The sequence below is a fragment of the Capricornis sumatraensis genome, chromosome 10, assembly GCF_032405125.1.
Source record: "Capricornis sumatraensis isolate serow.1 chromosome 10, serow.2, whole genome shotgun sequence".
In the NCBI taxonomy this organism is placed as follows: Eukaryota; Metazoa; Chordata; class Mammalia; order Artiodactyla; family Bovidae; genus Capricornis; species Capricornis sumatraensis.
In genome coordinates, this window is record NC_091078.1 from 20444083 (window position 1) to 20456917 (window position 12835).

Sequence of the window (12835 nt, forward strand, 5' to 3'; positions counted from 1 at the left end):
AGGCTGTAACCTGTCACCCTGCTTATATGCAGAGTACATCATTTAAAATGCTGGGCTGGATGAAGCACAAATTGGAATCAAGATTGCCAGGGGAAATATCAATAATCTCAGATACGCAGATGACACCATCCTTATGGCAGAAAGTGAAGAACTAAAGAGCCTCCTGATGAAAGTGAAAGAGAGTGAAAAGGCTGGCTAAAAACTCAACATTCAAAAAAATGAAGATCATGGGTGGGCAGCCCTCAGCTGGACCAGCGGTTGCGTGGGTTGTGGTGCTGGGCAGTCTGGAGGTGCTAGCAAATCCCAACTGGGATGTAGAGTTAGCGGTGTCTAGGTAGTCGGGGGAGAAGGAGGAAGCAGCAGTGAATCACTTATAAATAACTCCGAAGCCGGACATGGAGCCTAAATTCCAAGGTGAGAGTGCTGTGCTTTCATGGGTGGCTTCTTTATGAAGCAAAGGTACAAAATCTGTTTTGAGAACTTAGCTGAAACTACTGGTCGGATAATAATGAGATTTTAATGATTGGTAGCTTTAGTGAGAGCTAACTTTTTCATAGATTTTCAGGTTCATAGTTCCTCATCTTTTCTTTATTGGTGTCTTACTGCTTGCTGAGTGGGTCACATAAAGCATCCTGCCATTCATGTTGCTGCTGCTGCTGCTAAGTCGCTTCAGTCATGTCCGACTCTGTGCAACCCCATAGACCGCAGCCCACCAGGCTCCGCCATCCTTGGGATTCTCCAGGCAAGAACACTGGAGTGGGTTGCCATTTCCGTCTCCAATGCATGAAAGTGAAAAGTGAAACTGAAGTCGCTCAGTTGTGTCCGACTTCGCAACCCCATGGACTGCAGCCTACCAGGCTCCTCCATCCATGGGATTTTCCAGGCAAGAGTACTGGAGTGGGTTGCCATTGCCTTTTCTGGCCATTCATGTTACTGACCTGCTAAAGGCCAGTAGTTGGAAAGAGCATTTGAGTGGAAAGATAGAGGTTTGACTGTGGAAGCAAAATAGCATTGTTAATGATTTGTGAGAAAATACTGCCAAAGTCAATTTTATTGGTAAATAGTTGGCTTAAAACTCAGCATTCAAAACACTAAGATCATGGCATCCGGGCGAATCACTTCATGGCAAAGAGATGGGAAAACAATGGAAATGGAAACAGTGACAGACTTTCTTTTCTTGGGCTCCAAAATCACTGCATATGGTGCCTGCAGCCATGAAATTAAAAGATATTTGCTCCTTGGAAGAAAAGCTATGACAAAGCTAGACGGCATATCACATTACTTTGCTGACAAAGGCCCATATAGTCAAAGCTGTGGTTTTTTAGATGGTCATGTATGGATGTAAGAGTCGGACTGTAAAGAAAGCTGAGTGTCAAAGAATTGATGCTTTTGAACGGCCGTATTGGAGAAAACTCTTGAGAATCCCTTGGACTGCAAGGAAATCAAACCAGTCAATCCTAAAGGAAATCAGTCCTGAATATTCACTGGAAGGACTGATGCTGAAGCTGAAGATCCAGTATTGGACCACCTGATACAAAGAACTGACTCATTGGGAAATATCCAGGGAAAGATTGAAGGCAGGAGGAGAAGGGGATGACAGAGGATGAGATGGTTGGATGGCATCACTGACTTGATGGACATGAGTTTAAGCAAGCTCTGGGAGTTTGTGATGGACAGGGAGGCTTGGCATGCTGCAATCTATGGGGTCGCAATGAGTCGGACACGACTAAGTGACTGAACTGAACTGAAAACAAATTTTTTATGTTTTTTAGAAATAAAGAATGTGGTGCTTAGGAGAGTGTGAGCAATAGCCAATATATTCATTCATTCCTTAACAGTACTAGTATTTCCCACCCTGACAGACCTTGACCACAGTGGCCACACTTGCTTGCCAGAGCAAGTTTACAGAAATAAACCACACACCATCTAAATTTCTAAACCTGATTATATGAGTTACAAATATATTCTTTTCATTCAATTAACAAGTATTCACTTAGCATCTATCACTGTAACAAGGCTAGAATGCACAAGAAAAATAAAGTTCTCTGGAAGTAAACCTGAGAAACATGCACAAATACAGGTGTTGCACAGGAAAGGGTGAGTGAAGGGGTGGGGTTTTGTCAGGTGGGAAAAAAGAAGAACATGTACCATGACCATGAACATCGAAAAAGGACCATGCACAATGAGCCTGGGGAAGCAGAAGCAGCTGGATATAGCTGAAAGATTGAATATAATGTAAGAAGTAACATCAAATAAGACAAAAGAGGTCAGTCATGTCAAGACCCTAAAGATCTCATATTCCATGCTAAGGAATCTAGGCTTCACCTATCATTGGAAGGCACTGTTTTCCATTGTTTTGGGTGAGATGAATCCCATACACAGAAAAGCACGAATTGGAGGGTCTAGATCTGATAGATAGAGTGCCTGATGAACTATGGAATGAGGTTTGTGACATTGTACAGAAGACAGGGATCAAGACCATCCCCATGGAAAAGAAATGCAAAAAAGCAAAATGGCTGTCTGGGGAGGCCTTAGCCTCCTGAAATCCTGAAAGATGATGCTGTGAAAGTGCTGCACTCAATATGCCAGCAAGTTTGGAAAACTCAGCAGTGGCCACAGGACTGGAAAAGGTCAGTTTTCATTCCAATCCCAAAGAAAGGCAATGCCAAAGAATGCTCAAACTACCGCACAATTGCACTCGTCTCACATGCTAGTAAAGTAATGCTCAAAATTCTCCAAGCCAGACTTCAGCAATACGTGAACTGTGAACTCCCTGATGTTCAAGCTGGTTTCCGAAAAGGCAGAGGAACCAGAGGCCAAATTGCCAACATCTGCTGGATCATGGAAAAACCAAGAGAGTTCCAGAAAACCATTTATTTCTGCTTTATTGACTATGCCAAAGCCTTTGACTGTGTGGATCACAATCAACTGTGCAAAATTCTTCAAGAGATGGGAATACCAGACCACCTGACCTGCCTCTTGAGAAACCTGTATGCAGGTCAGGAAGCAACAGTTAGAACTGGACATGGAACAACAGACTGGTTCCAACTAGGAAAAGGAGTATGTCAAGGCTGTATATTGTCACCCTGCTTATTTAACTTATATGCAGAGTACATCATGAGAAATGCTGGACTGGAAGAAACACAAGCTGGAATCAAGATTGCCAGGAGAAATATCAATAACCTCAGATATGCAGATGACACCACCCTTATGCCAGAAAGTGAAGAGGAGCTAAAAAGCCTCTTGATGAAAGTGAAAGAAGAGAGTGAAAAAGTTGGCTTAAAGCTCAACATTCAGAAAATGAAGATCATGGCATCTGGTCCCATCACTCCATGGGAAATAGATGGGGAAACAGTAGAAACAGTGTCAGACTTTATTTTTTGGGGCTCCAAAATCACTGCAGGTGGTGACTGCAGCCATGAAATTAAATGATGCTTACTCCTTGGAAGAAAAGTTATGACCAACCTAGATAGTATATTCAAAAGCAGAGACATTACTTTGCCGACTAAGGTCCATCTAGTCAAGGATATGGTTTTTCCTGTGGTCATGTATGGATGTGAGAGTTGGACTGTGATGAAGGCTGAGCACCGAAGAATTGATGTGTTTGAACTGAGGTGTTGGAGAAGACTCTTGAGGGTCCCTTGGTCTGCAAGGAGATCCAACCAGTCCATTCTAAAGGAGATCAACCCTGGGATTTCTTTGGAAGGAATGATGCTAAAGCTGAAGCTCCAGTACTTTGGACACCTCATGAGAAGAGTTGACTCATTGGAAAAGACTCTGATGCTGGGAGAGATTGGGGGCAGGAGGAGAAGGGGATGACCCAGGATGAGATGGCTGGATGGCATCACTGACTCAATGGACGATGGACGTGAGTCTGAGTGAACTCCGGGAGATGGTGATGGACAGGGAGGCCTGGCGTGCTGCGATTCATGGGGTCATGAAGAGTCGGGCACGACTGAGCGACTGAACTGAACTGAACTGAACTGAGAAGAAACAGCATTATAGAAAGAAAACTTGACTTGCACCTAAGGAGAACTTGTTGTTCAACATCCTGACTTCCCAGCTGGCTGGTATGCTCATCCCAGAATAGAAGTGCCATAAATACTTGCCAATAATAAAGAGAAAGTTGAAATTGTCCCAGTAAGAGATAAATGCCTCAACAGCTGGAGCAAAGAAAATGGAGAGATAGGAGTGCTCGTATCTTGTAGACAAGAGATAACTAGAAGAATGAGAGAAAGGCCATTAAAGATGACTGAATTTTCCATTTGGGTTGACGATGTAGATGGTAAACCATTGAACCAAATGTGTAATGCCAGAAGAGGAGCAAGTTTAGAAAGAGCACCTATTAGAGTACCTTTGGCAACAATGTCGTTGGTAATGTTACAAATCCGGAGCTTACCAGTGAGATCTTTCTGTTACAAAAATATTGCTACTAAGTGTTTTAGAGATAAGTTTGTAAGATACTAAGTTGCTGGCCACAGTTTGATCTGCTCCCACATGTGTGAAGTGAGGAGTAAAGAGTATTCATTGCAGTAAGGTTTGTAATAACAAAGTATTTAAAAAACACCTGAAATGTGGGACTTCCCTGGTGGTCCAATGGCTAAGATTCCTCACTCCCAATACAGGGGGTTCGGATTCAATCCCTGGCCAGAGAACTGGATCCCACCTGACACCTGCTGCAACTAAAGATCCTGTGTGCCACAACTAAGACCCATCACAGCCAAATAAACAATGAATAAATAAATGTTTAAAACAAAATACCTTAAATTTCATTGATACACAAGAATTTAAATGTCTGATCTCTTGTTTACAATGGCTTAGTCAAACAAGAAAGTCAGCATTTTTGAACAGATAATTTAAGTCCAGAATGAAATAGAAAAGGTTGACTGAATTTAAGTTCATAATATTTTAATCTATTCTACTATACTCGTATTCATAGTAGACTCAAACAATTTCAAGTGAGTAATCTAAAAATCATAAAACACCTTAGTTGACATGTATTTTAATTTAAGCAAGTTTGAGTATTAACAAAGCTCCATAAAATTCCTTTAAACAAAGTCTAAGTCAACAAATACTTTGACTACCTTAGTTTTGTAACTGTAATAATGATTGTTTTTTCACTTTGGATTTTACAAACCATCTTCAATTTTTGATTACCATTGAATCCCAACGATCCTGTGAGATACACAGGGCAAGTGGAAATCACCTGCCAAAAGTTGAAGCAAAAATCCTATTATTGTTATACCTCCAAGGCAAAGTTTCAAGATAAAAGATGGAGACAGTTTTATTCTCTCAAAAGAAAAGTTTATTTCCTCTGGTTCCTCAGGATGCAAGGCATTTAGTGACTTTGTTCCACTCCTAGTTTTTAAAAATGTAGCTTTCAAAATAAGACACACTAAAATAAGGCACAGTGGAAATCTTTCCAAAACGACATTTCATACAATTTCCCTATTCTCCATGAAAACCTATGATGGAATAACTTTATGTTCTAGCTTTCTGAGACAAATTCTAAAAATAAGCTAATGTATCACTCAGTGTGCAAGACATGCTTCAGGTTGGTCCTCAAATTCCTATAGATAACTTAAAGCAACATTTTACCAAAGCAAAAGAATGTAATACTGAAGCAAACTATCTCCACGTGGACTTTCCCTGGTGGTCCAGTGGTTGAGAATCCACTTGCCAGTGGAGGTGACAAGGGTTTGATCCCTGATCCGGGAAGATTCCACATGCGATGTAGCAATTAAGGCTAAGCGCTACAACTACTGAAGCTGGTACACTCTAGAGTCCCTGCTCACTGCAACTAGAAAAAGCCTGCCTGCAGCAACAAATACCCAGCACACCAAAACAGAATAAAATTTTTAAAAATTATTTTAAAAAAATAGTCTCCACAGATCACTGTACCAAGTTTCACAGGTGTCCCCAGCCCTTTGGGTGTTTGCTTACCTCCAAAGACACAATGACGGATGGCTTCTTTTTCAGTTCCTCACATTTCCTCTTCTTACAGATCTGATGGCTGTTCTTTCTATTCTTACAGTAAGTACATTCACCACAATTGGTCTTCTGCTGGCAGGGCTCACAGACCCCACATCGCTTTCGTTTCTTCTTTTCCAAGGTAGGTAGCAGAGTTGTGTAGGAAGGAGAAGAGGTACTAGCGAGTGGCACTGGCCTAGACACCACTGTGGTGTTGATGTCAACCATGCTGGTGGCGCTGACCTGGGAGCTCCCTCCTTCCAATGTTCTGGGACACACCAGGGAGAGCTGGGCAATGCCCTGTGGAGCCGGCTGGAGTCCTCTCTCAGGGGCTAATGTGAACCCCTGAGTGTGAGCTGGCAGAAAGCTTATATGAACCTTCTTCTCGTTTTCTATATTGTTCATAGGTATTACAGGAGGTACCAAAATTATCTCTGAGTTTGATGACGGTTGAGGAGTGTGACCTGAGCCCGAAGGCAAAATCTGCATAGTGTCTGGGACCTCAAGCCCAGATGAAACGGTGCCCTGGGGCTCGGGCCATGCTGGGAGAGCATTACAGGTAGCAACTGGGTTATGAGGGGCAGGAAGAAAGATAGGTGGGTCTGAGGCAGTACCACTACCCATACCAAGGACTTGTTGATTTAAGATAGCACCAAAGACCTCTCCTTGGACTGGAATAGCACCAGGAATCTCTGGTGGGTCTAGAGTCTCACCCAAAGGCTCTCCACGAACGGGGTTAGCACCAGGAACTTCCCATTGATGTGGGACAGCACTAACAGCCTGTCCTAGGACAGGGGTGGTATCAGGAACTTCCTGTTGATCTGGGGTAGCTTTGAGTACCTCTTGATGATCTGGTTTAGCACCAAGGGTTTCTTGTTCTGAACCTGCCAAGAAGAGTTTTATTAATGAGGTAGGATATATTGACCCACCGATAGACAAACAGTTTCTAAGGTCCAATGCAGGTACAACCTTGTTAAAGCTGGAGGTGGGGCAGCAACCATGTTCACTTTTGATGGGATCCAGGTAAGAATCAGACAGCTTAAGAGATTCTACTCGTGAACCCAAATCTTCTAACTGAATGCTGGGGTTTCCTTCAGAGGTAACCTTGAGGGCTGCTCTTTGGAGCAAAGGAACACAGACAGTGTCCTGAGCAAACATTCTAGGGGAATCACTGATATTATTCAATGTCTCTCTAGAGAATAGTCCTTCTCCACCACATGTCCCTTCCAGTGACCCAGAAAGAATCTCTGCTGCAGGGTCACTAGGAGTAGAGCAAATTATTTTGGAATCCTCGACACCTTGGGACCAAGACTGGGTTGTCTCTTGGCTCTTGTCTTTAATGAAAGATGCATTTTTTATGCCAATTAGCTTCTCTATATCAGGGGGGACTGGGGGGTCTTGCATTGGGACTGAATCATTTTCTGAGTGCTTTACTCCCATGTCTGTAAGTACCTTATAATCACACTCATGTTGCTTTCCTAGATTCTTAGGTGGTGGAACTTTCTTGGGTCTGGCTATGACCACTGGGGGTTGGGAGAGTCGTCTGCTAAGAGAGGTACTTCGCAGAGCCATTGTAAATCCATTGCAAGTTAAGGACTCTGGGTTCTGAAAAAGAACCTCGGTCCTATCCAAATTCATTCGTGCTGCTCCAGCTCTTGTCAGAAGGCTTCTGACTGGCACAGTCAGTTTGGGTTCTGTTTTTTTCTTAACATCTCTTTCTTGCACGAATTGCTTCAATTTTCCAGGGCTCACAGTCTTGACAGTCGCCACATTTTTGTTGGCTGGCTTAGATCCCTTCTTCAGCTGGTTGTTTTTCTTCTTGTTTAGATCTTCCCTCCTGACTAATTTGGAAGGTCTTGCATGGCGAGATCGAGACATAGCTACGAAGTAGGAAAATCTGAAAGGGCACGAGGGGCAGAGTCATTGGTCCTTTGGAAAGTCTCACTTCAGAGGAGAATCTGCATGCACCATGGCTGTGCTCAGTTGCACGAGGTTTTGGTCTGAAAAAAAAAAAAAAAAAAAACATTGGCAATGAGTCTTTTTCCTATGCAGTCTCTCATTTGAAATAGGACATTGGAACTTCCCTGGTGGTACAGTAGATAAGAATCTGGCTGCCAGTGCAGAGGACACAGGTTTGATCCCTAGTCTGGTAAGATTTCACATGCTTTGGAGCAACTAACCCCATGAACCACAACTACTGAGCCCGAATTCTAGAATCCATATGCTGCAACTATTGAGCCTGTGTGCCTAGAGCCCGTGATCCAAAATAAAAGAAGCCACCACAATGAGAAGCCTGTGCACTTCAAGAAGAGTAGCCCCTGCTTGTTGAAAATAGAGAGAGCTTGTGAGTAGCAACAAAGACCCAGCACAACCAAAAAAATGTATAGAACAGAAATGGAATATTCACTAGCAATTATTAATTAAAATTAAGAAACAGAATATTTACTACAAAACAAAAGTATAATAGACACAAAACATACTGAAGTACCCTTTAAACCTTGGATTCACAAATAAAGCTCCTTTAATTTCTGTGACAATTGATTAAGTTAATGAAATTCTTTGAATAAGCTAAGCATGGGGGTTTCTTTAAATTAGAAGCCACAACTATTGTAGTTACAAGTAGTTTAAAGCTCAAACCTAATCTTTACAAATGTGAATACTTAAAAGTTACCTCTTTCTCTCTTAGTTCCCCAACCAGTTGGCGAGGGAAAGAACCAGGGCCACAGCAGTGAAAGCACAAAATCCTAACTACTGGACCACCAGGGAATTCCCCAAAAGTTATCTCTTATACCCTTTTCTCAGCCCATCACTACCCAAGCAGGGTATTACCTGTTGGACAGTAAAGCTGCTAAAGCCAGAGGAAGAAGAGCTTACATTATCCAAGAAACTCTACTCCTTGGAGATCCAATAGTATTAATAACATATTTCAATTAACAACCTAAATTTTTCAGATATGGCAGCCATGTTTAAAAAACAAATTGACTATATGAGGGTCTTGTATCTAGTTTGTTTCACTTTTTCTGTTTCATATTCAGTGCTCTAATGGCACCCCACTCCAGTACTCTTGCCTGGAAAATCCCGTGGATGGAGGAGCCTGGCAGGCTGCAGTCCATGATGTCGCCAAGAGTTGGACACAACTGAGCGACTTCACTTACACTTTTCACTTTCATGCATTGGAGAAGGCAATGGCAGCCCACTCCAGTGTTCTTGCCTGGAGAATCCCAGGGACAAGGGAGCCTGGTGAGCTGCTGTCTATGGGGTCATGCAGAGTCAGACACAACTGAAGTGACTTAGCAGCAGCAGCAGCAGCAGCTCCCATTTCACTTCAATTATGTTTTCCAATTTCTCCATCTCTTCTTTGTTTTAATATTTTTTTCAAGCCTTTATCAAGCATAGTAGAAAAGCTCTTATGTGCATAAATATATATATATATATCACACATATAATATATATCTTTTAGAAAACTTATGAATTTTTGCCTAACTAAAAACTTTATAACATTTTGAGTCCAATTGTTTGACTTAACAGAAACAAAATGCTAGATTTCTAATTTAAAATAGACATGCAGCAAACAATAAAAATTTACTGTATAGCACAGGGAACTATAGCCAATATCATAAAATAATCTGTAATGGAAAATAACTTCAAAAATAATTTGTGTATACATATAGCTGAACCATGAAAAAAGAATTCTACTTTTTGAAATTTAGTAATGTTTACATTTTTTCCAGTTTTTCTAAATATTCTATGGACATCTAATAGCAACACATGAGATACAAAATTTTAAATATATTTGTGTAGGATATAGATAGAAATCTATTATATTTAAATTATTAATGACATCATTCAAGGTACTCTTTCCATTTTTTCTACACTTGATAAAAATATTCTCAGAGAAATGTTAATATGTTTCACTATGATTATACATATATTTATTTTCCCTTGTTTTTCTTCTGATTTAGCTTTATTTATCTTTGTTTCTTTGTTGTTAGGTGTCTAGTGGTTTGCGATGTTTATCTTTGTGAATTGTACTTTTTGTCATTAAAAATATTCATTTCAAAATAAATAAATTTAATTAAGAATCTACAAATTTTGAGTTTTATACATGCACACAAAAACAGCATAAAATCTGGGGAGTTAGTATCACCAGATTAGGTTACAAATAGAACTCATGGGTCCACAGATATCTGAGTACCTCCTCAGTATGAGGAAGGCATTGTCATGGGGACTGTCCACACCCAGAAATGATGTCCCTCTTTCCTCCTTCAACCAACTTAATCCAAAGACTGCTGGTTCTAGGTTCTCCTTGGTGGTCCAGTAGCTAAGGCTCTGCACTGTCAATGCAGGGGGCCAACATTTGATCCCTAGTCAGAGATCTAGATCCCACATGTTGCAACTAAGGGTTCAAAAGCTACAACTAAAGATCCCACGTGCTGTAACTAAGATCTGGTGCAGCCAAATAAGTAGATAAACATTAAAAATCCAAAGAAACAAAGACTGCTGGTTCTAAAGCCCTTCTACCAAGGGTCCCAAAATTTTCATGCTGAATATCTAAGCAAGGAAATTGGAAATAAAGAGAAAATGAGATAATACAAACAATAAAGAACAATATATCAAGCAACTATTATTTGAAAGTTCAGAAAAGAGGAGAAAATGAAAGGGGACTGGCCAAGAATCATCATCAAATTGCACTTTCGTCTCCTCAAATGGCCTGACTCTGACTTCAAAGAGATGGAAATACCAGACCACCTGACCTGCCTCTTGAGAAACTTATATGCAGGTCAGGAAGCAACAGTTAGAACTGGACATGGAACAACAGACTGGTTCCAAATCAGGAAAGGAGTACGTCAAGGCTCTATGATGTCACCCAGCTTATTTAACTTACATGCAGAGTACATCATGAGAAATGCTGGGCTGGAGGAAGCACAAGCTGGAATGAAAATTGCCGGGAGAAATATCAATAACCTCAGATATGCAGATGACACCACCCTTATGGTAGAAAGTGAAGAGGCACTAAAGACCTTCATGATGAAAGTGAAAGAGGAGAGTGAAAAAGTTGGCTTAAAGCTCAACATTCAGAAAACGAAGATCATGGCATCTGGTCCCATCACTTCATGGCAAATAGATGGGGAAGTAGTGGAAACAGTGGCCAACTTTATTTTTCTAGGCTCCAAAATCACTGCAGATGGTGATTGCAGCCATGAAATTAAAAGACACTTACTCCTTGGAAGGAAAGTTATGACCAACCTAGACAGCATATTGAAAAGCAGACACATTAGTTTGCCAACAAAGGTCCGCCTAGGCAAGGCTATGGTTTTTCCTGTGGTCATGTATGGATGTGAAAGTTGGACTGTGAAGAAAGCTGAGCACAGAAGAATTGATGCTTTTGAACTGTGGTGTTGGAGAAGACTCTTGAGAGTCCCTTGGACTGCAAGGAGAGATCCAACCAGTCGACTCTGAAGGAGATCAGTCCTGCATGTTCGTTGGAAGGACTGATGCTGAAGCTGAAACTCCAGTACTTTGGCCACCTGATGCGAAGAGCTGACTCATTGGAAAAGACTCTGATGCTGGGAGGGATTGGGGGCAGGAGGAGAAGGGGATGACAGAGGATGAGATGGTTGGATGGCCTCACTGACTCAATGGACAGAGGTTTGGGTGGACTCCAGGAGTTGGTGATGGACAGGGAGGCCTGGAGTGCTGCGGTTCATGAGGTCACAAAAAGTTGGACACGACTGAGCGACTGAACTGAACTGAACCAAATGATCATCAGTCTGTGGCAAAATGAGAAAAAAAAGAGGCTGAGTACACCTGAAACTAACACAACATTGTAAATCAACCCGTGAAAAAGGGAAAGTGTTGGTCTCTTTGTCATGTCCCAAGTCTGTGACTCCATGGACTGTGGCCTGCCAGGCTCCTCTGTCCATGGAATTCTCTAGGCAATAATACTTGAATGAGTTACCATTTTCTTCTCCAGGGGATCTTCCTCCACCCAAGGACTGAACCTGGGTCTCCTGCATTGCAGGCAGATTCTTTCCTATCTAAGCCACCAGGGAAACACAAATCAACTATACTTCCATTTTTAAAATAAAGAGGTTAAAAAAAGGCATGTAAAGCTTTTCATAAGTCTGAATTAATTTAATTACTGTCTTCCTTTTTCTCTCATTAAAATTTCCTTTCTAAATATATAGAGTGCTTCCCTGGTATCTCAGTGCTGGAGAGCCTGCTTGCCAATGCAGGAGACAGGGGTTTGATCCCTGGTCTGGTAGGATCCCCATCCCTCACAGCAGCTGAGCCTGTGTGCCACAACTATTGAGCCTGTGATCTTGGACCCAAGAGCCACAAACACTGAGCCCATAAGCAGCTACTGAAGCCTGCTCACCCTAGAGCCCGGGCTCCCTGACAAGAGAAGCCGCACCAAGGAGAATTCCCAGCACCACACCTATAGAGTAGCCCCTCTTCCTACAACTAGAGAAAAAGCCAAACAGCAATGAAGACCCATTCTTAAATTCTGAAATAAATTCACGTTCTTAAATAAATAAAATTTATTTAAAAAGTAGAGAATTCCCTGGTGGTCCAGTGGTTAGGACTACGTACTTCCATCGCAAATGGAAGAGGTTGCACCCCTAGTATGGGAGGTAAGATTCTGCAAGTTGCATGGCCAAAATAAAAGTTTTAAAAAGTAATAAAAGTCCTTTTTTTGTGAAAAGGTGGAGATAGGTTTTTTTCTTTTCTTTTAAAATTATTACCTGGTACAGTAAAAATTTGACAGTCCTCTTCCATCCTCAGATTTTGGTTTTGTTTTGGTTGTACTTTTTTGATCCAGGTAATCCTGGGATACACTATTTGGTTTTGTGGCTAGAGATGG

General features: G+C 41.6%; 1 protein-coding gene across 5 annotated transcripts in view; it reads right to left on the minus strand.

The window, feature by feature from the left end:
• TET1 (tet methylcytosine dioxygenase 1) overlaps nt 1-7848 on the minus strand; it is a 122006-nt gene extending 114158 nt beyond the window's left edge. For all 5 annotated transcript variants that reach the window (XM_068982710.1, XM_068982714.1, XM_068982713.1 and 2 more), the window contains exon 1: nt 5944-7848. In XM_068982710.1, coding sequence (XP_068838811.1) covers nt 5944-7848 — 1905 coding nt within the window. The remainder of the gene's footprint in view (nt 1-5943) is intronic.
• Between the last annotated feature and the right edge of the window lie 4987 nt (nt 7849-12835).